This window comes from Gossypium hirsutum, chromosome A05 (genome assembly GCF_007990345.1).
Source record: "Gossypium hirsutum isolate 1008001.06 chromosome A05, Gossypium_hirsutum_v2.1, whole genome shotgun sequence".
NCBI lineage: Eukaryota > Viridiplantae > Streptophyta > Magnoliopsida > Malvales > Malvaceae > Gossypium > Gossypium hirsutum.
In genome coordinates this window covers 15,592,578-15,618,806 of record NC_053428.1, presented here as the reverse complement: position 1 = coordinate 15,618,806, position 26,229 = coordinate 15,592,578, and the positions used below count along the sequence as shown (strand labels likewise).

Here is a 26,229-nt window from a genome sequence, read left to right as displayed (position 1 = left end):
TTTATCCTAAGCTGAAAAGTGATATATTTGAGGATAAAATAAGATAAAAATATAATTCAAATACTAAAAGAATATAGTTGAAATGTCACTTAAGCCAATAATACATTAAACAAGAAAGCCTTGGCTGCGAGTTTGCAGTACCCAACCATGGTGATCCAACTGTCGCATGCTCATACGCCTTAGAGTCTAGTTTGGTGGGAGTCATTACAGATATCTACAGTAATATAATAAATATATAAATATTAAAAGGGCTACCCATTTCAGACTCAGTAATGGCATCTCCTTCCCTTACCCTTCTCTCTTCTTACGGCCCCAGCGGCAATCAAATGAAAAAAAAAAAAAAAAGGAAAATAAAAATAGAGCAAAGTCTAATTGTCTTGCTTATCAAGAAACTCTGACCCTGACAAAGTCAAACTCGGCAGCGATCACCCATTCTCTCATTTCATTCTCGCGTTCCCTTTATCTGATTATTAGTTCCTTTGAATCGGGGAAAAAAAAACCCAGATCATAACCAATGGTACTGCCACTGTTGAAGTTAGGAACTTTGGCCTTAAAAACTCTGAGTAAGCCTGTGGCCGCTAGGCTCAAGAAACAAGCTGCGTATGCCCCTAGGTTCCGCGAGTTTATCGTCGCCATTGCTCAGGTACAAAATTACTTGCTTGCTTCTTATAATTTTGATTTCTTCACACTTTGATTTGGGGAGGCTAAAGCTAAGTTCCCTCTTCTTATAATTTTGTTTGCTAAAATGGGTTTGCTTGCTTTTCTAATGTTCCAAAACCAAGCTTTGTCGTTTGCTCTGGAGATAAATTTCTGTGAGTGAAATCTTATGATACATCAAGAACCAACATTTTCACTGATGGCATACTAAATATCGTAACATTTCTGTAAAATCTGCTTATGCAAAGCAAATCAAAGATCACCCATATTCTGTTTTTCTGGAAGATAGAGAAAAAGTTGCAATTAAATGCACATAGAATGGGATAATAAATTATGGGTATATCGTTCTTGATCTTAATATATTTAGCCAGAACTATTAACTAACTCGATAATCCATTTGGTTGAAGAATGGAATCAATCATATATTTCCATTAGATTATTAACCCCTTTTTAGCAAATTGAATCACTAGGAATCAGTGATGTTGCATTTCTAGATTCTTACTGCCAGTGTTCAAATATCCATTTTTCTCCTTAAGTTCATTTTCTACTGATACTCACTTTAACAATTTTCGGTTTTCCCTTCAATGTTCGACACTTGTGTCTAATTTATGCTATGAAGTTATGTTTCTTTTTTGAGCCAACATTTTCCACAACTTGTTGCTCAAGATTGCTGTATAGTACAACAACTGTATTTTCTGCTGTAAATTAATATATTCCATAAATGTAAACCTAGTGCCAATGTATTAAACCAGGCAAACCATCGAATCACAACTAGAATGCAAAGGCGCATTTACAGTCATGCCACTGATGCTGCGATACGCCCCTTGGATGAGGAGAAAGCTGTTCAGGCTGCTGTAGATCTTATTGGGGAGCTTTTTGTCTTCACGGTATTGTTGTCCCTGCCGTTCTTCCTGTTACTGCTTCTACTAATTTGATGATGCTGTCACTTAAAGCTTCTTATCACCGCCTTCCAAATGAAATAAAGAAAATGAACAAGAAAAGAGAAGAAAAGGAAATCAAACTGGAAATATGCTAAAATCACACACACACACATATTTGCATGTATTTTGATTCTTATTTGTATCTACCGGAACAAAAAGTGTTACTGCAGATAGTCTACCAGCCAATACCTTGTATTAGACATATGCTCACTTGGTAGATGTCTTATCTTCCTTTTAGGAATAATCATTTGGAATGCAATAATCTATCACCTGAGTTACATTGCATTTAAATATTTAGCATCATTAGTGAATTGCAAAACTAACTAGATTCTTGATATATCACTGGTTATCATGAAGCACTTTTGCTCCTTTAGCTGGTATTGCATGAAATGCCAAAACTTACCATACTCTGCACTCTGTTGAATACATGAATGTTTCTGACTTTGTACATGTTGGAGTGTGCATATAGGTTGCTGGAGCTGTCTTGATCTTTGAAGTTCAAAGAAGTTCTAGGTCGGAAGCCAAAAAGGAGGAAGCACGCCGAAAAGATTTGGAGGTATTCATTGAGCAGTCTCCTTTCTTTTTATTGTTTTCCTCTTTTGTATCAAGGTGATAAACATGATGCTAACCGAGATGGAGTTTAGTCCTATGTTGCTCTTAACTCTTCATATTTGTTGAAATACCCATGTGCGAGATCTATGTTCATGATCCAACACATACTCAGAAGATGATACAAAAAGTTCTAAAGGAATTTGAACATACTCATGTTAGATATGCACCTATATCTGATACTCTTCGTCTGAGTTCGAGTAACATAGGTTTAATCTATGACTTTATCCATGAAAGAAGCACAGTGATCGAGTATTTTGCATCTCCTATTCAGGGAATTATTGATTTCTAATCCCTCTAATTCACAAGCCCAATTCTTCATTATTATTTCAGGCAATGAAGCAAAGAAATGAAGAACTAGCAACACAAGTAGAACTTCTCAGGCATAAACTTGAAGAACTGGAGCAACTTGCTAAGCGACAGGGACTCAGTGGTATTTTCAAATTGAAACCTGCTAATATGGAGGGGGAAAAATTGGCCAAAGCAGCTTGATGTAAACGGGAGATTCGACAAATGAGTTGAACACTAATTTATTTATACAGTTTCTCTGATCAACCCCTCCATTAAGGGAATCATTCTTCTTTTTCAATCTTTTCAACATCGAGGCATCTTTTTGGACTGTATTCTGGTTTCACTTGTTCATTAAAAAGATTATAGAGATAGAGATTAAATCAGTGATGATTTAAAGAGTTTATAATCAAGGATGTGGGTTGGCATGGTCTGCTAATTTACCTTATATGAACTGAAATGTTTACTAGTTTTGCCAGCCGTGTGTAGAACTCTTAGACACTCGCACAAAGAATACATGCATGCATATGCCAAGTGCGGAGGGTTGGTAATATAGGTCCATTTGTGCGTAAAACTTGGCTGATATGTAATGGGTTGTTAGGGAAATGACAGGAGCTAATCTGCCGTGGAGAATTGTTGAGGAGGCCTGGTTTCTTTTTGATTTAAACATTTTTGGTGCCCGTGCCGTTGTTTTGTACTGGCTTTTGTGAGGTAGACCCACTTGTACTGATTTTGATCGTATAATATGGAGACTTTCATGTTGTTTATGAATTAGATGAGTGATTGAAGTTAGGTAACCATCCTTGGGTTGGGAGAGATTGAAGTGGGTAAGAAAACTTATGGTGCTTATCTAGAATACAAGAGAATCATTGTCATGTTAAACACCGCTATCTTAAAATGTGAATGAAAGAGGGCATCTTTGATGTTACCACACCAGCAAAGATATAAAAGGAATCTGGTGGTGGGTGATAGTGGGACTTTTTCTTTTTATGCCTTTCATGCCCCCACTTATTTTTTTTGCTTTCTCACCCCACCGTTAGAAAAGGGATCAGCCTTTTTAACTTTACTTAATTGTTGAGAAAATAATTTTTGTTTTTATTAAAATGGTTTATTTGAATTAGTTGGTAAATGTGGAAGTCCGAAATCTTGAATATTTAAGTTTAATATTTATCATGTTCAATGATTTACATAAATTTTTGAGTTTTATGTGAGAGTTAGTCTTAATTTATTAACTTTAATCTATCTGTATCACTCTTAAATTTAATACTTAGTGAACTAAAAGTCATTTTACCTCTAAATTTTCTTTAATTATTTTGGCCTAAGATATTGAATTTTTTCAAATTAGAGATCTCGCAGAACCATTAATTAATATTTTATAACAAATATTACAAATCTCCTTTTATAAAACAAAAACAAATAGTCTGTAACAAAAATATAGAAAAACAATATGTGTAATGTTTCCTTCAACTGATAATACTTGCTTGCCACGTTTCAAACAAGGCTTTTCTTTTTCTTTTCTTTTTTTATGAAAAATTTTAAATTAAAATAAAGAAAATTAATAATAATTGGAAAAATATCAAACCTAACAATAAAAGACGATGGTTTTATAGAAAACACATCCTGAAATATACGAACTTACTTTTTTTTTTTTTTTTTGAAGAAACTTACTTACAATTTCTTGAACTAAATTAAATAGAAAACTACATAATATTTATTTTTAAAAAACCTTTTAACATGAGAATTTTAAAAAATTAATATTAATGACAATTTTTATATTATTTTGTACCAAAATAATTCTTATAATTTAAACAAATCTTCTTCTTTTTTTAATATTTCCCGTACGGGAATAAAAATTAAAAATAAAACATAAAAACTCAAAAGGCCAAAAACCAAAAAAGAAAGAAAAAACAGAGGTAAGGATTAAGGAGTAAGGAGCATCTGTTCTTTTAGTTTTTTTTTTCATCGAATAATTTACTTTTCCTATCTTGGTTGCCACTCCCAGCACTTTAATCTACTTTTGTCTCAGACCTTTCTCCATACAAATTGAGGGACTTCTGTGTCTTTGATCACTCTCTGGTTAGCTTTCTAAGATAACTATTTATATCTCTTTTGATTCTACAATTTGCCTTTGACCTCATGCTCTCTGCCTTTGATCTCAATCTTAAGGTACTTGGAAAACTGGGTTGGCTTTGTTTTTAGATGTAATTCAGATTGGTGTTGCTTTCCACTTATTTTCTGATATTTCTGTATTTATAGGACTTCAGTTTATCTGGGTATGATTTGAATTTATTTATCAAGATTTTAGTGATTTTTTCTAGCTTGGTTTCTTTTTTATTTAGGTTATATAACCATGGGAATCTCAGTTGCTTTGATTGCAAATTGGGATTTGCGTTTTTCCCACTATTGTTAGTTGTAATTTGTGAACCGAGATGTAGTTACAAATTTTAGGAATAAGAGTAGTGAAATATGGAGTAAATTTTCATCTGGGTTGATCTTAAGTTTGTGACTTATTGCGTTTTGGATTCCAGGGTTTTGGTTGGAGTTGTTGAGCGTTGTTTATTTTAATGGGGAAAGGTTCGAGAAGCAACTGCAAGTCTGCATCCCACAAACTCTTCAAGGACAGGGCAAAGAACCGGGTGGATGACCTGCAGGGGATGTTCTTGGATCTGCAATTTGCCAGGAAGGAGAGCCGCAGTGTAGATGTTGCAGTCCTTGAGGAGCAAGTCCATCAGATGCTTCGTGAATGGAAAGCAGAACTCAATGAACCTTCTCCAGCATCTTCATTGCAACAAGTTAGTATTGCAGATATAATTTTCATTTGAATCAAATTTATAGCTTCATGTCTGTGTGAATTTGTGGGAATGTGTATTTACTTAGGTTGTATGTTGCTTGAAGTGGTCTGGCTGTTATGAATAGTACCCAAGATAAATGCTTGTTAGTTTTGATCTTAAGGGATTGAAAAAACTATCTAAAATGTTGTGAATGAGAATTGTGATCTTCATGTGACTTACAGGGAGGGAGTCTTGGTTCATTTTCATCAGACATTTGCCGGCTGCTGCAGCTTTGCGAGGAGGAAGATGATGCAACTAGTGTCCTAGCAGCTCCAAAGCCTGAGCCTAATGACCAAAATCTGCAAGTAGGAGATACTGCTGCTTTCCAAGAGGTAGTTTCTCTTTGTCCTTGGATTTTTTTACTGTTTGTTTTCTTTTAGAGTTCCATGATGTTTGGACTGAAATCAAGTTTATTGTATATGCTTAGGCAAACATGAGCTTCAGGTTTAGTTGGCCACCTTAAGGGATAAATATTTATTGGTCTCTCTAATAACTAAGTGGGTATTTCTGTGACAACTATGGGAGGATATATGATATTCTAGGATGTGGCCAGACTATCAAATATGTTTCATTCATTGCACACTCATTGAATAGGACAGGTGCAGCCTGTGAATTTCATTCCAGAATATCTCCTCACAGCATCAATATTGCTGATCTCCCTTGTATTCAGCATTATGCATGCTTTGTACGTAGAATTTTATTTGAGTTTACTAGGGCTGTCATATTCCTTTTCTTGTTTGTACTCTTAAATTAAAGCTATCTTTCCTTAGAACATCCTTTGTCTCTTCTCTAATTATATTTCATGAATATTTGTAGTTAATAGTTTCCATTTTTTTTTGGCATGTTATAATGTTGAAAAGGCATTCACTGGCAAGTTTCATAATTAACATGTTCTGACAGGGTTATGGAGTGAATCAGGGGCAACATGAGCGTGGCTTTCCATTAGTTGATCATTGCAAAGACTCACCTTCAGGAGTCCGTACCATGCCAATTAACAACTTGGATGAAGCTACTCAATTGGAATACCACCAGTTTGATTTGCATCAGGATTTTGAGCACTTCTACACAGGTTTTAATGGTACTGGTTTCTCTGGGGAGGATGCCATGCTTCATACTTCTAGCTATCTGCCAAGTATATGCCTGCCACCATCTGCATTCCTAGGTCCAAAGTGTGCACTTTGGGATTGTCCACGGCCAGCTCAGGTGTTGGACTGGTCTCAAGACTACTGTAGTAGCTTTCATGCTGCTTTAGCAATGAATGAAGGGCCACCTGGAATGGGCCCGATTCTGCGACCTGGTGGCATCGGCCTCAAGGATGGGCTGCTCTTTGCTGCTCTCAGTGCTAAGGCACAAGGAAAAGATGTGGGTATACCAGAATGCGAGGGGGCTGCAACTGCAAAGTCTCCATGGAATGCTCCTGGTACGTCTTATCAATAATGCTTGGTTCTAGTGGCAATTTTTTTGAGTGGGAACAGAATATATTCTCTAATCAGACATGATATTCTTTATGATTTGTGAAATTAATTAATTGTCTGCTGTGATTGCAGAGCTCTTTGATCTTTCGGTTCTTGATGGTGAATCAATTAGGGAGTGGCTCTTTTTTGATAAGCCTCGAAGAGCATTTGAAAGTGGGAACAGGAAGCAGAGGTCTTTGCCAGATTACAGCGGGCGTGGCTGGCATGAGTCAAGGAAGCAAGTTATGAATGAATTTGGAGGACTGAAGAGATCATACTACATGGATCCTCAGCCACTGAACCATTTTGAATGGCACCTTTATGAATACGAAATCAACAAATGTGATGCTTGTGCCTTGTATAGGTTGGAGTTGAAGCTCGTTGACGGCAAGAAAAGTGCAAAAGGGAAATCAGCTAACGATACAGTTGCCGATCTGCAGAAGCAGATGGGAAGGCTCACTGCAGAGTTCCCAACTGACAACAAACGCTATGTCAAAGGAAGGGCTAAGATTAATGCAAAGGTCACTGTTGGAAATCCTTATTCCACCCAAAATGCGGTGGCACCAACCAGTGAGAAGTTTGATTACGGGCATGGTTTGCAGTATGACTATCTTGTCGACGATTTAAGTGGCTATTATCTAACATAGTCAGAAAATGGATAAAAGGTGAAATAGCCACAACCATTCATCTAGTTATATAAATCTGCTGAAGCTTTTTTACTCAAAAGAAAGTGGTGGGAGATTCTGAATTTTTACTGGTCCTTTCTGCAGTTCTTAATTACTAGAAAACCAAGTCAAGCTCTTATTTTTGGTGGCCATAAATTTGTACAGTGCTCATATTTTCGGGGTTGATGCCCTGAGCTAACTTCTGGAAGAGGGTGACAAGCAAAAGAAATGGCTGTTTTTTCTTCATACCGACCATTTGAAAACCTTAAAGCTAATTATATTTGTAGGGTTTTAATACTTGTATGCTAAATCTTTCAGCTGCTCATGAAAGATAATCTCAGTCTGTAACTGGGTATATATGAATGGAATACATTTCTCGAGTCCTTATAACTTGTTCTATGCTTTCAGTAACTTGTAAATGATTGTGTATTTAGCTTTGTTATGCACTACTCTTCTGTCAGAGTGATGTATGCCAATACAGGCTCGCCCACAAGGGATTTACTTAACCATCCATCACCTTCGACAGACATATTGCAAGACCTTCCGTAAATCAATACTAAACCTCTTAACATGATTTAATCACATCTTATCTTATTGATTCCTTAAAAAACCCTCTTCAAATTTTCTTCATCCCTCGTTACTCGCTTTCTTCCTTACACTCTCCCTCTAAAGCTTTCCGCACTGTTCTGTAACCATGGTTTGAAACGCTTTTATCCATCAATCTTAACTTCAATCTCGTATCAACAAACTTCTTCATACAGAATTTTTCGAGTGATGAGGGGTGAAAAATGCCAAGGGACAAATAGATAGAGATTCATCCAGGGATTTATTGTTTATATATTTGCCTAACCCCAGCAACTTAGATTTATAACGGGCAAATCTTGTACCTTATTATAGGGTGAAAAGTGTTTTAGTTCATGATAACTTTGATCCGTATAATAACTATCGATTTAATTTTGAATATTATGAACATGAAAATAATTTTAAATATTGATATTAATTATTGAGTTAACAAAATAAATTTACCTATAACTAACTATTAAGTTTTAGGGGTTTTACACATGAACACCTGGATTGGTGGCTTTCACCTTTTGAAACTATTTGAGAGGCCTTTATATTGTAAGAACTAAATTGTATAAAATATAATAGAGTTAATATTTATTGTATAAAAAAATATCTTGAAATTTATTTATTTTAATTGTAATTTAATTCCAAACATAATTATCAACTCTATTCCAATTTAGCCATATGTAATTCTTTTTAATAGTATAATGATTAAATTGATTCATTTAATAGTAGAGGAACTAATTTGATCAAGTCCTATAATAGAGGGACTTCTCAAGTATATTCCCTTTTTTTCTTTACATTATTTAATATAATGGTTAAATATCAATTATGATCCCTCTATTTTTAAATTATATAAACTGTCAAAATTCTATTTCGATCCCTATACTACACTTAAAAATGAGATTTAGTCTTTATAATTTAATTTTTGATATAATTTGATACCTCAACGTTTATAATGTGATCAATCAGTTTAAATACTTTATTCCAATTAGAATGTAGATGTAAGTTTTAAGAATTGTTAATATTGTTAAAATTTTTTGTTAGATTTAAGTCCATTGCACATCCTTTTTTTTTACACATACTTACCAGATGAGTAATTTTTTTAAAAATTTTAAAATATCAAATCAATGAATTTAATAGAAAAATTTTAACGATATTAATAATTGGATCTGAATTTTTAAATTCAAAAAATGAAAAATTATTTATAAATTTTGTTGAAATACTAAAAAAAATTAACTATTTGAGTATTTTGATTCACATACGTAAACTATTTAATATTAACATCTTTTTTCAATGCTCATAATCTGAGCAAGTATAACATTAATGGTCTAGCTATTTAAATGTATTTTCAAATAATTACAAATAGATGTATTTAAGAATAGGGTTTATTCAAAAAAAGAAAATAGGGTTACCCTTAAAAAAAAGTTGAGTTACTTGTTTAATACAAATTATGATTTATTAATTAAAGTTATATTTTATTTAAAAATAATTATAAAAATATATAAACATAAATAACTTTTTGAAGTAAATAAATACTGCCATTTAGGCTTAATGCACAAAAAGTGAATATATACTTTTGAATGCAAAACCGCCTTAATTACATTTAACCAAAATCTTATGATGAAAAAATGCAAATCTAATCTTTGTCTTCAGTCCCGTTACGCATTACCTGCTCTCCATGGCGGATTGTGAGAGCCAACCTGCCTGCCTAAGCTTAGCAGCAGCCTACAAATCTTTGTTTTGTTTGCACTTTGCAGTATGATTGGAGAAAAGTCCTCTATCCAATCAAACCTACTGTTGACCCACATGTATACATTAATATATCTGTCCACTCTTATCATGCCACGATTTCTGTTCATGAACTGTTCTCCCATTTCTCAGCCATCCTGAACCCCCACCTTCCCCCTTCAAGTTCTTGAGCTAGCTGTTGCACCGTCACTCCATCCCCATTGCTTCTTTCTCCATCCACTTTGGAATTTAATTATTCCATGTTTGAATTTTGGGGGGTTCTTCGGAGTTGTCATCACTCAGTCATCATTATCATCGGTGATGCTTCATGGAAAACCCACAGTGTCTTTTGCAATTTGTGACGTAGCTGCAAAGGAAGCAACCAGAAATAGGTACAGCGAAATGATTTTTTTACTTTTTTTTTTTGACATTATCCAACACTACTTGCTATGTCAAATCGACAGTGTGAGAGGGTGTTAAAACTGTTCTCGCCAAAGTGCACGTCAAATATCTGCACCACTCAACACCACATTTGACTCTCATCCTTTTTAACTTCTCGTTGCAACACGGAAAACACAACAGTGAAATGTTCAGACCGACCGACCAGCCCGTCAGGGTTTTCAGCCTTTCCAAGATTCGCGTGTGACGAAATGGTGGGGGAGTTTTGAACGTTGAGACAAACCAACACCACCTCCATGGCCGACGCTCTAAACAATACATAACAGATTGGCTGGCTTTGAATAGGTTGTTTTCATGTTTGGATGAATCCTAAGAAAAACCCTATTTCAGATTTACAAATGAATTGCAAAATTGATCGTGTACAACAAGTAAGACAAACTTAGAAGCCTACAAGACATACACAGTATTTGATTAGTTATGATAACCCTGCATGCCTCTCATCCATTTTATTTGTCTCTTTAGAGCATGGATCCTTTCAAACCATCCTCATAAATTAAACTCGATGGACCCTGCGCCTGGTTGGTCAGTAATTAATCATTTAAAACCTCAAATAATAAAATAGTATTCAGCATTTCAACTGAGTCCTCCTGCATTGCATGCATGAAGTACAGCTGCCCGGCATTGACAAAAAGGTTGTCTCTCAAGTTATTAGATTCTCAAATCTCAATAATTTTCAGGCTTGCTGAATGGTATAGCAATTAAGGAAAAGTCAAAGAGGCTTTAAAATTTTGTTCATGGCCATCGAGGACATAATTAATCTCGATTGGTTAGGTACCAAATTTAATTGCTTATAGATCCAGATTATTTACTTTCAACCAAAACAATTAAGAGCAGGTCATATGCCCACGTTGTATTACAAGATACTATCACTCAATTGTACAAAATACTACTAAAATTTTAAACTAGAGGTTATATTAGAGTTTTGGCAAGTATGTATACTAGGAGAATGTATGAAACAAATGTATTAAAACATTTTTTTTAAAAATACATATCATTTTAACTTGTAAAATACCATAAACCCTAAATTAAGAAAATTTTCAAATCAGCTCATTTTAACTAGTAAAAGTAGTCTAAACCCTAGATATACAATTAAATCATCACTCGAAAAAAATTTACCAGCAGTTCGTTGAGCCTTTAAGAGGGCTGCATTTCCGAGTGTAAAGTACATGATATATATAATATGGAAAACTGAGTTTTTAGCTTTACGTTCCAGAGAAAATGTGCAAAGTAAAACTGAAATTTAAGTTAAATGAAGGTATAATAGTTTGCAATATTTCTTGCATATCGAAAGTAAAATAGCATATATAATTCATACACATTGTCTTAACGAGAAATTAGAGAACACTTTGGTTCACAAAGTTTTCATACTACATATCCATAACATATATATATAGAGAGAGAGAGAGAGCCCTAAGTACTAGCTAAAGTTCAACCTTGAGAATAAAGAGAGATGGAGGGATTGATCAGAGAGAGGAAAAAGCTTCCATTTCCACATCCCTAAACCTGCAATTCAAGAAAATAACACGCAAATCAACGAGTTCAATTGGTAAGCAAAAGCTTCCAACGCTTACACGAGAAAGAAAAAGGGCCCCAAGTGATCTCTTTTATGAATAAACAAGCTGGAGCTGCGATCAACATTATCTTACCTAAAAATAGTATATATATGCGTAATACCATTGTAGAACATCGATATAAATCTTGTACACATACGTATTTGATGACATGCAGTAAAGCAAAATTTAGGGAAAGGTTTTTTCAAAGCTAGTCACCTTCCTTAGATGGAAAAGGGGCTTAATGAGCGAACCAGATAGTAAAATCCACCATGTTGAAGGGACTGAAGGGTCAAGCCCCACTCGTTGGTGAGGACAGGTTGACCAGAGGAGTTAATCAAGATTGCATCATCTCCGAAAGCCTCCCGCACGTTGAACGGACCCACCGTCACCTCAAATGCAACATCATTGATGAACACCGTTGATCTACCCAGATCTCCATGGCCCACTGCAGCCGGTTCCCCAACACCTGCCAACCACTCAACATATTAGAAACACCAAGGCAGTAGTCAATTTCCAGAGAGAACAAGCCATGCACACGTTCGTGTCGGTCCTAAATGACACTTTTATCCTCATCCTGGAACATCTATAGATTCTTGTACTGACCCTTTTCCTACTAATAAAGATAAATCTTGTATTAATATCCTTAATTCTGAATTTTTTTTGTGTGAAAATTACCGTGAATGTGGTGAGTATTAGATGGAACAGTAACTGTAGCACTGGTGGAATCAGTATGAGGAGCAATAGGGTTAGTACTAGGAGCAGTTGTCATAGTACTGTAACTAAGCTGGAGCTGCATATCCATCTTTTCCTCTCCTTTCCTTGAAGCTCCGTGCGTTAGGATCTCACTCAACAATAGACTTGTACAGGGTCCAACTGTTTGTTCAGGGACTTGAATCACATTGGTCAGTTCTGAGAAGCCAAACGCTTGTGTAAATCCGGATCCTCCAGCAGGCTGTTGCATGGGAAAGAAAAACCGTTCGTTCAAGAACTCGTTCTGAGGCTGATGAAAGTAGGTCTGGTTCACGGAAGCAGTTGGAGAACTGGAAACGTCAACGACATTTGTAGAGCTCAAAGAGAAGGTACTCTTGTTAGCTCCTTTTGGCGAAGATTTCTCGGATGAGGATGATGAAGAGGAAGGCGCAGAGATGGTGGAGATATTAGTGATAGGAGGAGCTTGTTGATTTTGCTGCAACTGTTGTTTAGAATTTTGGAGATTTCGCAGCTTGTGTTTGCTTCTTGATTTTCTGTTCTGGAACCAGTAAAAGACATTGGCATCGCCTACTTGGCCATACTCTTGCAGTTGAGCTCTGATTTTCCTTATCTCATCCCTAGGTGGGTTAACCATCCCGGAGTTGAATATAGCTTCCAGTATGCGAATTTGTTCAGGCTTCGGGTTCCATCTTGGTTTAGGCTCAGGACTACGCTCTTCACATCCTGCAATAGTTGTTCAAGAAGTTAGCATACAATTAGAACTTGTGAAGAATTCAAACATGATGTTTTTCTTAATTACATAAAATTATCAAGTAATACTATAACTATTAGAAGTATCAGTTTAGAAGGAGCAAATTAATGAGAAAACTGACGATTTATTTATGTAGGTAAAGACAAATCCGAGATTTCTAACGTAGGAAGATTTCAGGTGAAGTAGATGACTTTAGGCGTCCCTTATTCAAGAACAATAGAAACCTTGAATGAAGTTTGTCATGGCTACTAAAAAAATTGTCATTCACCTGAAGTGTAAGGGGCTTTTTGGCAAGCACCTGACATAAGAGATGGGTTGATGTCATGCTGCCATTGGTGGTGAGTGTTGCAGGGCTTGGATTTGAACATGCTAGGCCAGTGTCTGTTTGATGAAGACATGATGCTGCTGATGATAATGGCCAAAATCTGAGTTAGATATCTAATCTAAAGTTGCCAACCAAAAGAGGAATAAGAAATATAATTGCCCTTTTGTTGCTCTAGTTTTTGCTACTGCTTTGCACTAGGCAGACATATATAACATCTCTTCTTATAGCCTCCTCACCTACTCCTGTGATATTTTTCTTTTCTCTCAATTAAATAAAAAGTCGTTCCCATCTCCCAAAGAAAAGAAATTAAAAAAAAACATTTAATAAATTTCCCTTCTTGATAAATAAACCATGTAACTGGCAAAACCCACAACAGGAGTCCCCTTTAAAAAGATAAACAAGAAAGGAAATCACAATAAATGAAAAGTGGAAGATTGAAAGTAATCTCCCATGTCGTTCACAATTTTATATTAAGACTAAAGTACTTGTTTTCTACTCAAAGTACAAGCTAATTCTCCCAGCCAAGAAGCAAAGGAAATAAGGAAATGGATACATGCTTGGTGTTTAATTAGAATCTTCCATCAATGGTGACGGAGAAAGTGAAGCAAGGTTTGAAGACCCCAAAATAGAGAGAGAGGGCTTTTTCTTTGTTTTTAGCTTTAGAGAAATGGGTTATTCTGGTCAGCTTGTCTCTCTTACTTTATGTTTCATAATATAATAATATTTTTCTCTCAATTAAATAAAAAGTAATTCCCATCTCCCAAAGAAAATAAAATAATAAAAAAGAACATTTAATAAATTTCCTTTCTTTGATAAAAAAAACCATGTAACTGGCAAAAACCACAACAGGAATCCCCATCAAAAACATAAACAAGAAAGGAAATCACAATAAATGAAAAAGGGAAGATTGGAAGTAGTCTCCCATATCGTTTACCATTTTACATTAAAACTAAAGTACTTGTTTTCTACTCAAAAGTACAAGCTAATTCCCCCAGACAAGAAACAAAGGAAACAAGGAAATAGATACATGCTTGGTGCTTAACCAGAATCTTCCATCAATGGTGACAGAGAAAGCTCATAATGCGAAGGAGAAAGTGGAGTAAGGTTCCTAAGAGTAGAGTAGAGAGAGAGAGAAAGGCTTTTTCTTTGTATTTTTGCTTTAGAGAAATGGGTTATTCTGGCCAGCTTGTCTATCTTATTTCATGTTTCACATATATATACTAATATTTCTTTTGGGGTTCTCTTCGGTTTCTGCTCGCAGTGTATTAATGAAAGGGTGGAGGGGGGCAGATGTAAGTGTTGGATTATTCTAATGGAAAATTAGGTTGTTGAAGAATAAATAGGGGTGTTTGAAAGTCAATAAGGGGATGTATAGCTTGTAGGGTTTTCATACTTTGATTTGGTATCAGAGTGGTGGTGCCTTATTATTTATGGATTGACTCGAGGGTTTTTTTATTGTTTATCTGCATGGTTTTTTGTTTTCTTTTTTTGACATTAAAATTTAATCTTTCCCTTCCAAGGACTTTCCTAGTGACTTAAATTGATTAGTTCCATACTTATCTAAAACAGTACACTGAAGAGGGCAAAACATTTCTGCACTTATCCGAAGGATATTTGCATTTGGTACTGAAAGAATATGGGGGAATTGTCGGCCTTGGCATGAATTAGCTGCTGATTATCATGGCGGTCAGGTCAATGGTTATCCTCCAAATTCCCTTGTTTTTTCTTAACTGGCGTTAGAGGTTGGCACCAAACATGCATTGACGTTCAAACTCTTGTCAAAGCATGGTATATTTCTAAGTATCTTGTTATTTTTAAGCTTTTCTTATTTTAATTTTTGTAATATTATATAATAATGATGTAGAATTCTTATGTGCTTGAATACGAAGTTAAACGTATTTCAATATGTTTGAATCTCCCCTCTTTTTGGTATTAAAAATAATTTCAATACAAATTAAAATTAAATTAAGACCTAATTATACTTACGCAGATTTTAAAATTTATTAAATTAAAAATTATCAAAAAGTTATGTTTAGTGTGTGGATGTTATATAAAATTATATTTTGTTAGTAAAAAAATATCAAAAAAAAATTTTCTTTTAAAAATCTGAACATAATATGAAAAGGTTAATCGGATTTCTTTTCTCTCTCTCGATTTACTTGGCTGACTAAGAAAATTACAATAAAAAATGCTGGCAACCGAGACGTCATATGGATAATCTCAAATTTCAACGCACATTTTTTTTTATGAATTTACATTTGCGTTAATTAGCTTTATGTTTTTTTATTATATAGTGTAATTATTAGATTAAATGATTTTTTTATGCTTTCATTCTTATCAAATCGAGCATAAAAAAATAGTGCATACAATTAAATAACATTAATGCAGAACATAAAATTAGAAAAATCTAAAACTTAATTTTGCTATAACTACATAAGATGTACTCCAACTAAGGATTAAAAATAGATTAGATAAATATTATTATTGAGGTTGATTATGGTCTAATTATCAAAGGTATTAACAGAAATTGTAGAGGATATTTAAATAGAGATTTAATTGTATGAATTCAAGATATATACAGCCGTAAGTGGAGATTACTATTTAAATAAATACCTATAGAGATGAACTATGTTGCAGATACTTTAACTGATCTGATGAAAAGTTTTTCCATTGACGCAAAAATCTTTCATTTTGCCTCTCCTTTAGTCGCTAATAAAATTTGGATAGATAAATGATTTTTACTTTTCCTACTATTAATTCTTAATTAACACTATTTTTCTCTTGTCACCAAAAATAAAAGAGATTTAAAGGAGGTCATGCTCTAATAAACGTGTTGCCCATATGAGTTCCGGCTCCTCAAGGTTTAAAAGTCCCTCCACACCATGTGACACAAAGCATATCCATTATCCTTCATAGAGAAAGGTTTTACCAGCAAGTAAACGTGCAAAATGAGCAGACAACAACCATAAATAACAAATAGGATCAGTTGTTGAGCCAAAAAAAAGACAACTTGATAATGAATTATAGATATCAAGGTTTTTAAGGGTAGGATTATCCTTTACTTGTATGCTTATGTATGGAAGCTTTTTAAGGGTAGGATTATCTTTATATCGAATTTCTTTCCAAATCTACGTGTTTATCAAAAAGTTAAAATTATACATAATATACGAGTTAAAAAAAAAAAAAGTCCCCAAGGTCTGATACAACTACAAGAGGAGCACATGGGACCAAGGGGACCATCACCATGGCTCTGTTTCAAATAATGTAATAAAGCAAGTCTTCCTTCAGTCTCTGTTTAGGGGCAGACAGAGAAGAAAGTTTACAGAAAGTTGGGAAGACAATCCCATCAAAGGTCTTTAGCAAACTGAAGTATACAGAGGAAAGTGCTTGTTTTGGCACTAGCTTTGGCCTTTACGTCGCCGTCATTGCAAACGTGTGTAGGGGCTTTGGCTTCGTTATTTATTGATGAATGACTGAGAGTCAAGCCAAAGTGAACCATTCCCAACCCAAGGCCATTCACTTCCTTTAAATTATCTTTGCAGGACGAACTGTGGCTATGGGGAGGGGATCTCTGCCTCTCTGCTGCAATTTCGCACATTGCAAAACGTGCATTATTATTTTAAGACTCAATTTCTCTTTTTGTGTTATTTTTCCCTTTCTGCTCTTCTTTTTATATTGTATGGTCCTACCAATTTGGCTGTGACAAATCTTGAAATGAATTGACTCCCGCTCATAGTTTCTGAAACTTTTTCGATTATTTACGCCACATATAATGTGGATGCAAATTGCGTAGCAGAGTAGTGATTAAATCAATAATATTGTAATGATTTTTTTTTTCTTTTTGTATTTTCATATTGTTCTTTTATAAAAATTTAAATAAAAGAATTACATATAAATTAAAAATCACTAGAGATTGAACTAAAATTGATGGATGTATACATAAATTTTTATCACTTGAACTAAATCTTTTATAAATATTAGTTTTTATATAAAAAATTTACTCAACCATCATTAATAAATGGACCAATTCTTTCTTCATGATTATTCACAATAAAATAAGAAGTAAAACTTAAAAAATATATATATATATATAAAAAAGAGTAGAAGTTGAAACTTGAAAGCACATTATTACAATAAATGGTGTTGGTATTTTTAATCAATAAAAGCCAACATGAACGATGAAAATGAGAATGTGGTAGCTAGAAATGCGGTTTAAGAGAAGAGTCACTTAAAGCAAACATGGTTGTAGTAAATACTGAACATAGCTATGCTTAAATGCCTAAATTTGGGTGCACATGCAATTCATCATATAATATTCCTACATTTTGTAACAAAAATTTCCACTCTCAACTTCTGCTTTTATAAATAGATCAATTTAGCTGCTTAATAAACTTTTTTTTTTGAATTTAGCATATTGTTTTCATTAAAATTTCCAGACTCAGCTCCTGCTTTTATAAATAGAGCATAGACTCATTTCCTTTTATATATTAATATACCACTTTAACCGGTTTATATTTATGTCAATGGCACAGAAAATTTGGGAGAAGATTTGTGAGGACTGCTTTTGTTTGTAAATTTTAGTGGCCCAACAACATCATTCATTCTCTGGGGAAAAAATTATGAATGAACCTGCATCTTAATAACCTTTTTTATTTTGTACTGAAGTACTTGCCACTTAATCACCATCATTTTACTTATTCCTTACATGAGATTCCTAGCTATCTCAAGAGCTGCATTGATTTGAATGGCAGTCATATATTTAATTGTTTTATTCGACTGAGAAATTCTATATATGATGAGGGTATTTTCGTTTTTTTACACTTTCATAAAAATCAATAAAAATTCAATTATGTTAAGCACATAATTTCAATCAAAGTTTGAAAACCTCTAAATCCCACTACAGCTAAAACATAGTTTAATCGGGGACACAACATCATCTTGGGAAATTGAAGGAATTCCCAAATTTTCATTGACCCTATTTAATTATTACTAATATATAAATCAAATATAGTATTTTATTAAGGAATGTCAAATTCTTTCTTTTGGGGGGTAACGAGGAATGTCAAATGATGATACTATATTGATTGAAAGTGTATTTTTGTTAATAGCAAACATGTTTTGTATTTGAATATTATTATTAGTGCTTAATATTCTTAGTAAATACAGAATCTTTCTACTTGTCTCACAAAAGGGAACAAGTTTGAGAGAACAGTTAATTTTTTAATAATTAAAGTAAAGATTTTGCTGATTAATATTGTGTTGACGGTCTTTAAGATTACCGAATATAATTCATTGATAGTGCTAGATAAAATAATCAATGACTACTTATTAATCTAAATACTGTTATAAGAGCATGCTGGGAAAGCCCTTAAGGCAATTAACCCAACTTTTCAGGCCGAAAAATAACAACTTTTAAAAGAGGGGAAAGGGAGGAAAACACGATAAAGTTTCTAACTCCCAGCGATAAAAATAGGAGGTTTGGAAATTGGATTTGAAAAAAATTAAATTCTTAAATTTTAACTTAAAATCGATTCAACTCATTTTATACTTTTATAATATAATTTTATTTTTTTATAACATTACATAAAATTAAATATATAATAATATAATACTAAATAAACATTAAAAAAATGTAGTTTTTAAAATTTAAAAATTTATAAAAAATTCTAAAATGTTAAATGTGAAATTAAAAATAAATATATTTTAAGCAAAAAGATGTTAGGTCTAAAATGAATTTGGGTTAATCATTTACAAAGATATGCAGACTAAAGCAAAATTTTAAGTTCATATTTACTTCTAGGCTAAATTTGAACAATATAAAATATATCAATATTATATATAAGCTCAACTCAAACTCTGTCCAGCTATACAGCTCTATACATAACCTAATTCAAATGGTTTGGTGTTGCATTAAAAGGCCTTTTTTTAGGGGAGAAATGCTCTTTAAAATTTTATGAAAAAGTATTATGAAGTGATCTCTTAATTTAAATTATTTAACATTACTATAAAAAATATTGTGAAATATAACATTTTTAATATTAAACTCGAGGTTGAAAAAAATAATTTAAATAATATTATAATAAATTAAATATAAAATTTAAATACTTTTAAATAATTGATATAAATTATTTGTAAAATTTAATTTGAATATATACTTATATTACAAATAAAACCCTTATAAATTAATAAGGTCTTAGCTAGGTGGGCAGAAAACACTATTTGAAGGAGACAAACAATGCTAACAAGATCTTGGCTCAAAATAGTCTTCGTTGAACATAAAAAGAGGTATCTGTCTTAATAAACTTGATTCCTCTTTCAAATTGTGTTAATGTTAGAACATGATGTTAGTGCCAGTTTTACTTACCAACCATAGTACCAGTTACAATTTAAGACATAGCTAGTAGTAAAATAAAACTTTCTTTGCTGAAATATTTGACTGATTATTTACTTGTATTTTTTTTAGTACTCAATCACGAGATTATAATTAGAGATAGGGGCGAAGTTAAGGGTTTGGTAGGGGTCTCGGCCTCCTCCAACTAAATGGAAATTTTCACCTTTAGTTCTTTTATAATTTTAAAATTTTAAAATTAGTATATGATAAAATTACATTTTAGCCCCCTTAAAAATGAGAAAAATTTGATCTAATCCTTTAAAAATAATAAAGATATATATTATTAAAATAGTGAAATTTCACTTTTGCTACCGTAAAAATATACAACTTAATTTTGGGCCCCCTCGAAAATTTTTTTGACTTTGCCTTTGATTGGAGAAGAAGTTGGATTAAGCAAGGTTAATTTTGAAGACTCCTAGTGTGATCAACTTACCTTATATGTAAATATATCCACACACATATATTGAGATGTGTAGTTACAAGAAAATGTGAGTTGACTTTATGAAGATTTATCTAAATCCTTTATGTTAAGGGTAATTGATTTAGCTAGATTTGTACAGATCTAGATGGATCGAAGATTACTTAGTGAAGTTAAACTCTTAACTCTTTATGGAAGCTTTGTTTAACCTTAAAAGTGATTGTTAGTTCTAATTATAACTGTCAACTACAAGACTAGTTGCAACATAAGAAAAAGTTGAACGAACATTATAAATTACCTATTTTGTTGGTATATTTTGATCCAATTATTGTGACATTTTTGTGCATCTTCTTGAGGGATATTATATTCTATATTTCATGGCATACTTGAGGGAAATATTCAATTAAGGATAATTTGAAGAAGCTTAGTGTGATTATCTTTCCATAAACAAAGAGATATGTGATCAAGAAAATATATATGAAGAAAATATCTTAAGATTATCTTTTTCATTAAACATGTTTGATATGGACAAAACCCTAGTGGTTCAATCAGATCACACTAGTTGAATTACTTTGATTACAAGGGTCTATATATTGATAATTTTTATTTTTTTAGGTATGGATTTATTTAGAACTCAATTTATTCATTGTAAGGAACATTTTTGAGTGATTTTTTTGGATATATTCAACCTGTTCTAACTAAGCTTTCATTGGGAAAAGTCTTAGTCGAATAGTGATTTTAAATGTATTAATTTGAGTGAGGTTGTTACTTGATAAGAGAGTTGAAGTTAACTCACATACTGCATCGTCGATACATAGTGGATTAGTTTTTTGGCAAGACCCCACATATATAAGAAGAGGTTCAAGACTTGATTCATAGTGGATTACTCTTTAACAAGACACCACCATATATAGGAAGAGATTTAGAATTGGGTAAATAATTTTTTGATGTCCACCTTTATTTTTCTTATAATAGTCAATTGGTTCAATTGTAAAAATCGACATATTTTCATGTGAAATTTTAAAAAAATTTGAGAAATTTCAAAATAAAATGTTTAAAGACGTGTATAAATAGTAGGATGTTTTAAAATTCTATTCTTTCACGTAAGATTAAGAGAGATTGAAAATTTTAAAAAGTAAAATGTTTCGCAATAATATAGTTTTTTTAAAAATATTTTAAGTACTGAAATTCAGTAATTAGGTTGATGTTATAACATCCCTAACCCTTATTCATCGCTGGAACAGGGTTACGGAGCATTACCAGAGTTTACAGATCAAATAAACAGACATTTCGTATAATATATCATTCATGTCAGAAACCAATTGAAAGCAAATATATTGTCTCTTATATGAGCCTTCAGGGCCCAAAATACGCGTTAGAAACAAGTCGGGACTAAATCGTGTATTCAAAGAATTTTTCAGAAAACATTGAAAATTTTTAAAGTTGCAGGGGTCACACGGTTGTGGGACTCACACGGCCAGGAGACACGCCCGCGCCTTAGGCCGTGTGGGCAATCGAAATAGGGACACACGGCCGTATCCAGCCCGTGTCCATACCTGTGTAACTCTCTGACTTGGGTCACACGCCCATGTGCTAGGCCGTGTGAGCATAGGGACACATGACCGTGTCACTTGGCCATGTGTTACAAATATTTCAACCCAGGCCCGATTTTGACTCAGCCTGCCCAAAAGCCCATTTCACTGTTAAAAAAATGTTGAAATATATTTTTATATTTAAATTTAAATTTAAAGTATTTTTTGCTATTTAAAATAAATTCAGACCAACACAAAGTGTAAAAATACTTGTCCAAGTTGAATTAGGCAAACTACTTGGCTCTTGACAAGTCTAGTTAAGTTTATGCATATAATTGATAGTTTATAAAATTTTAAACCTTGTAATCGAGTTATAAAATTATTAATATTGTATCAGTTATATTATTTTATCAATTTAATTGTTAAGATGAGTGGTAGATATTTATTTCTATTAGAACACTTGTATATATTAATTATGCTAAACATAAAATATTTCTTTGGACTACTTATTTCTTTAACTAATAATTAATTTAAGAAGTAAAAAAATCTAATACTCTTATATAAAAAGTAAAAAAATAAAACCCTAAATAGAAAAGATATATGATATTTATGTAATTGGGAATTTGATGGACAAAAACTACTAGAGGCAAGCCGAATTTATGAAAACCTAGTTTAACCTTGAGAAAAAGGAGGAGCGCTTTACTTGATTCTCTCAACAAACCCTAAATTCTTGTTTGTTTGTCCGAGGAAAGAAGAAGAATGTCGAACGGTGAAGAAGCTGCTCCAAATACTCGCCACGCATGCGCAGCATGCAAGCATCAAAGGAGAAAGTGCGAAAGCAACTGTGTATTTGCTCCCTTCTTCCCTGCAGGCAGAGCAGAATCTTTCCGTGAAGTTCACAAGATTTTTGGTGTGAAAAACATGACAGGGATATTGACGCCTCGTACTCCTGACGAGAGGAAAAAAGCTGTGGAGTCCCTTGAATGGGAAGCCTTGGCATGGACGCAAGATCCAGTCCGAGGGCCTCTAGGGCTCTTCAGGCGGCTCGAGGAAGAGCTTCAACACTTGAATGACCTACTCGATCAATTGGTTGAGCCTTACCAGCAGAACCAGATTAACTCTGCAGGCTTGAATGGTTTCAACCACAATTCTGCAACTGGTCGTGTAATTGTACCTAATTCCAACATCAATGCTACATATATTGGTTATGGTAGTAACCCAAATTTAGAAATAGATGTGCCACCCATCAATAACTACGATGGCGTGCCGCCAATTTCAGCTGATGGCTTGAACGAAAATCAATTAGTGGTAAATAATTATTTTCCAGGTTACTATGGAATCCCGGACAGGTTAACGGTATTCCGAGAAAGTGGCGGCGTGGGTAATGTTGGTCAAACATCTACTCCAAGTCCAACATTGCCGCCGAAACAAGAGACGATGCCTCAGAGAAACCAAATTTGGGGTCCTTCTTCAAGGAGACCGCTCACTAATAATCATTTTCCTCTACGGAATCACCGAAGAGGAAGCCAACAAAGATATCAATATGGATTTCTCCAAAGACCTGCTTCTCAATCTCAAGGGAGAGGTTTGCATTAACAATGAAATTACACAATGCCATTTTGTTAATTATCAGTTCTGTATTTTCGTTAAGGATTAGTATATACTTTTTTTATGCTAAATAATAACAAATTTTAGTATACTAAGTGTACTACACTTTTTACTTGCATTTTATTCTGGTTCTGTTATATTAATCGTGTAGTTATGAATATAATACAATTATTGTTTTTGTTTAAGAGGAGGGAATGGATTGTACAATGGTAGATTTGAAATCAACCTTAGTTTTTTTATCATTGCATTGAGAATATGAAATCTTTTAAACACCCCAATTAGGTATTGATTAAAGTAGGGGTTGAATCTTTGATAATTAGATTTAAGTCTTATCATGTGTGAGTTATTGTCTCTCACATTATGCGTGTGTCATGTGTGAGTTATTTTCGGTTCTTTTTAATTTAGTTCGATTATTTTTAATTTTTTATTCATTATGCTTTTTACTGATTTAATTTTACATTATAATTGATCGGATATATATTTGTATTTTTAACCTTCTTAAAAAAATTTTAAACACAGATTTAGGATTATTTGTATTTAAACACAAGGTTGTTTTTCGGGTGATGGATTTTTTTCTTTGAAAAAAATGAAACAGATACTTGTTAATTTTATTTAAATATTATGATTGTTTGGATTTTCTGTTACAAAATGAAATGAATTTGTTGATTCCGGTAGTATTGTACACAAATATAGGTTTTGTTAGCTGATTGCAAGATTGAGGAGCAATTTAAGCCCATGAAGTTGACCCAATTAATGCAGCTTTTGCCTAATGGGCCACTTTTAGGTAATTCCATCTTCATCTGTTACATCTTTTCCCTTATATTCTTCTCTTGCCTCTCCGCTAGTTCATTGGCCTCTTACAATATCTATATTTATACTATTATTTAACCAAAGTTATATTTGGTTTTTAAAATCAATTATATATATTTTTAATAAAATTTTCATCCTGTACATGGAGTTTAATAAAAAATAATCTCTTTAAGGGAGTGGCTGTGTTTTGAAATTGATAATTTTTTTTAAGTGTTGTCTTTAGGTAGGATGTATTTTTTTTATCATCAGGAGAAAAGAGATGACAATAAATGAATTTATCTCATTTGGGAATGAGTTTCTCTCACAACAACTTCAACCAATTACTTTAAATAAGTTCTAATAAAGTTTGTATTCTTTTATACAACATATATTATTTAACAATTTCAAATAACGTAACTATGTATTCTTATTTGATTAATACAATATCAAGATTTTTATTTAATTTATTAACTGAGTTTATTTAATTACAAAGATCATAATAGTTAATTTCGTATTGATATTGATTGTATTGATTGATATCTCTTTCATGCAAGTTCAAAATATCCTTTTCATTCCAACTAATATTTGATTTGCATCGATTGCGCGTAATGGCTACAATGATGTATACCAACAAGTGCATCATCAATCTTTTAAATAAGAGTTGAGTTCAAAAAATATTGAATAAGAGTAAGAAATACATTTTAATTAAATTTGAATATTACACACATAAATATTAATATTAAAAAAATTAGTATTTTATATTTTAAATTTGTAAAATGAATTAGCATGACACTTAATAAGATTATTCTATTGTTTAATGTATGAATTTATTTATTTATTTTAAAGCGTAAAAAATATGAATAAATTACAAGTAATTACTAGTATTAAATTATTACAAACAAACAAATAAATTAAGAACTAATACAATTTAGATTAAAACTGACTAAATTAAAACTCACCTATGATAATTGTACATTTGAAACTTGACAACCTACACATAAAATTAAGCATGATAAATTTTGGAACTTGAGTGCTTAAGCCCAAAGGCCTCTACTTTTGCCAACCAAGCTAAAATCTTTTTGGCTTCTTGTTGAACGATGAATTGTATTTGTGAAATTTTATTAATGAATAATTTATTTTTAATATTTATTTTCAATTGCTTTTTAATTTTTAATTTTCATTTCAAACAAGTAAATTGTAGCTTGTGATAACACAAAAAATTCCGCTTCATTTTCCTCCGATTTTCTTCTTACTTTTCAGTCAAAGCCACGTGTGCTTGTTCTTTACATTGGTCTAGTCTTTGGACCAAATTCATAAAAGAAAAAGGTTTAATTTATTAGTTGTCTTTTGAAGTATATTTATTTTTATTTTGATATTTATTTTTTTATTTTAATTTGGTACCTAAAATATTTATCCGTTATAATTTTTGGTCCAATTTTTTTGCAGATGTTTAAGAAAATTGGAAGCCAATCGAATAATGTCTATGGCTTTTTTATATTTCCAAAAACTAAAATCTTTTTTTAAATTTCTTAATTAACTTTTTATTAAATTTCGTTTTGCACCCTTTTCTTCTTACTCCATCTTTGTTGCTAGTATCTTTTTTAGGTATAAATAGGTTGTGCAACCATGACTGAAACTTAATCCAACAACAAAAATAAAAGAGAAGAATCGAAATCTGAATTTAAAAACGATCGAAATAGAAGAACCACATAAATATATATATATATATATATATATGGAATATTTAAATGATTAAACTCAAACAATTGTACACAATCCACCTCAAATATGTAAAACCAAATGTAACCTCAAATCATCAAAAATCAGAACCGGTTGATCTAAAAATTATAAGAGCCACAAGCATCTCAAATCACAAAAATAAGATTCTTTTCTGGTTTCCTAATTCCTAAGAGTCCTCACAATTATAATAATCTAATGCTCCATGTATATCC

General features: G+C 32.6%; 4 protein-coding genes and 1 long non-coding RNA gene across 8 annotated transcripts; 3 read left to right on the top strand and 2 right to left on the bottom strand.

Annotated features, from left to right (window-relative positions):
* The first annotated feature begins 268 nt into the window (after nt 1-268).
* On the top strand, nt 269-3,266 carry LOC107941731 (OPA3-like protein). The gene is made up of 4 exons (XM_016875324.2): nt 269-643; nt 1,410-1,544; nt 2,068-2,154; nt 2,541-3,266. Exons 1-4 carry the CDS (start codon nt 515-517, stop codon nt 2,697-2,699), a joined length of 510 nt encoding a protein of 169 aa, XP_016730813.1. The 5' UTR covers nt 269-514; the 3' UTR covers nt 2,700-3,266.
* On the bottom strand, nt 575-2,178 carry LOC121229401 (uncharacterized). Its single transcript, XR_005927131.1, has 2 exons — nt 2,002-2,178; nt 575-1,868 (listed from the first exon to the last, which is right to left on the bottom strand). It is a non-coding gene; the product is annotated as an uncharacterized lncRNA (long non-coding RNA).
* Nucleotides 3,267-4,326: 1,060 nt separating the features above from the next.
* On the top strand, nt 4,327-7,828 carry LOC107941729 (transcription factor VOZ1). 4 transcript variants are annotated; one of them, XM_016875320.2, is made up of 6 exons: nt 4,356-4,571; nt 5,024-5,287; nt 5,509-5,658; nt 6,227-6,746; nt 6,874-7,445; nt 7,551-7,828. In XM_016875320.2, the coding sequence occupies exons 2-5, from the start codon at nt 5,060-5,062 to the stop codon at nt 7,425-7,427; spliced, it is 1,452 nt and encodes a 483-aa protein (XP_016730809.1). In that variant the 5' UTR covers nt 4,356-4,571; nt 5,024-5,059; the 3' UTR covers nt 7,428-7,445; nt 7,551-7,828. The 4 variants fall into 4 exon arrangements, with proteins under 4 accessions (XP_016730807.1, XP_016730809.1, XP_040969528.1 ...); XM_041113594.1 differs by having other exon boundaries at nt 4,356-4,661; XM_016875318.2 differs by having other exon boundaries at nt 4,327-4,571; nt 6,874-7,828.
* Nucleotides 7,829-11,449: 3,621 nt separating this feature from the next.
* LOC121229399 (WUSCHEL-related homeobox 9) lies at nt 11,450-14,193 on the bottom strand. The gene is made up of 4 exons (XM_041113593.1): nt 13,483-14,193; nt 12,428-13,186; nt 11,969-12,218; nt 11,450-11,702 (listed from the first exon to the last, which is right to left on the bottom strand). The coding sequence occupies exons 1-3, from the start codon at nt 13,610-13,612 to the stop codon at nt 11,974-11,976; spliced, it is 1,134 nt and encodes a 377-aa protein (XP_040969527.1). The 5' UTR covers nt 13,613-14,193; the 3' UTR covers nt 11,450-11,702; nt 11,969-11,973.
* An 8,446-nt stretch (nt 14,194-22,639) lies between these two features.
* Nucleotides 22,640-23,476, top strand: LOC107941723 (protein ASYMMETRIC LEAVES 2). Its single transcript, XM_016875309.1, has one exon. The coding sequence runs from the start codon at nt 22,640-22,642 to the stop codon at nt 23,474-23,476; it is 837 nt and encodes a 278-aa protein (XP_016730798.1).
* The last annotated feature ends 2,753 nt before the right edge of the window (nt 23,477-26,229 follow it).

Excerpts from the sequence above, each read along its gene's own strand:
- LOC121229399 (XM_041113593.1), bottom strand. The coding sequence starts at position 13,612 with ATGTCTTCATCAAACAGACACTGGCCTAGCATGTTCAAATCCAAGCCC. Across the intron at positions 13,187-13,482 it reads AAAAGCCCCTTACACTTCAG|GATGTGAAGAGCGTAGTCCT; the intron begins GTGAATGACAAT and ends CAACTATTGCAG. Across the intron at positions 12,219-12,427 it reads TAATACTCACCACATTCACG|GTGTTGGGGAACCGGCTGCA; the intron begins GTAATTTTCACA and ends AGTGGTTGGCAG.
- LOC107941729 (XM_016875318.2), top strand. The coding sequence starts at position 5,060 with ATGGGGAAAGGTTCGAGAAGCAACTGCAAGTCTGCATCCCACAAACTC. Across the intron at positions 5,288-5,508 it reads CAGCATCTTCATTGCAACAA|GGAGGGAGTCTTGGTTCATT; the intron begins GTTAGTATTGCA and ends TGTGACTTACAG. Across the intron at positions 6,747-6,873 it reads GTCTCCATGGAATGCTCCTG|AGCTCTTTGATCTTTCGGTT; the intron begins GTACGTCTTATC and ends CTGTGATTGCAG.
- LOC107941723 (XM_016875309.1), top strand. The coding sequence starts at position 22,640 with ATGTCGAACGGTGAAGAAGCTGCTCCAAATACTCGCCACGCATGCGCA.
- LOC107941731 (XM_016875324.2), top strand. The coding sequence starts at position 515 with ATGGTACTGCCACTGTTGAAGTTAGGAACTTTGGCCTTAAAAACTCTG. Across the intron at positions 644-1,409 it reads TTATCGTCGCCATTGCTCAG|GCAAACCATCGAATCACAAC; the intron begins GTACAAAATTAC and ends GTATTAAACCAG. Across the intron at positions 1,545-2,067 it reads GGGAGCTTTTTGTCTTCACG|GTTGCTGGAGCTGTCTTGAT; the intron begins GTATTGTTGTCC and ends GTGTGCATATAG.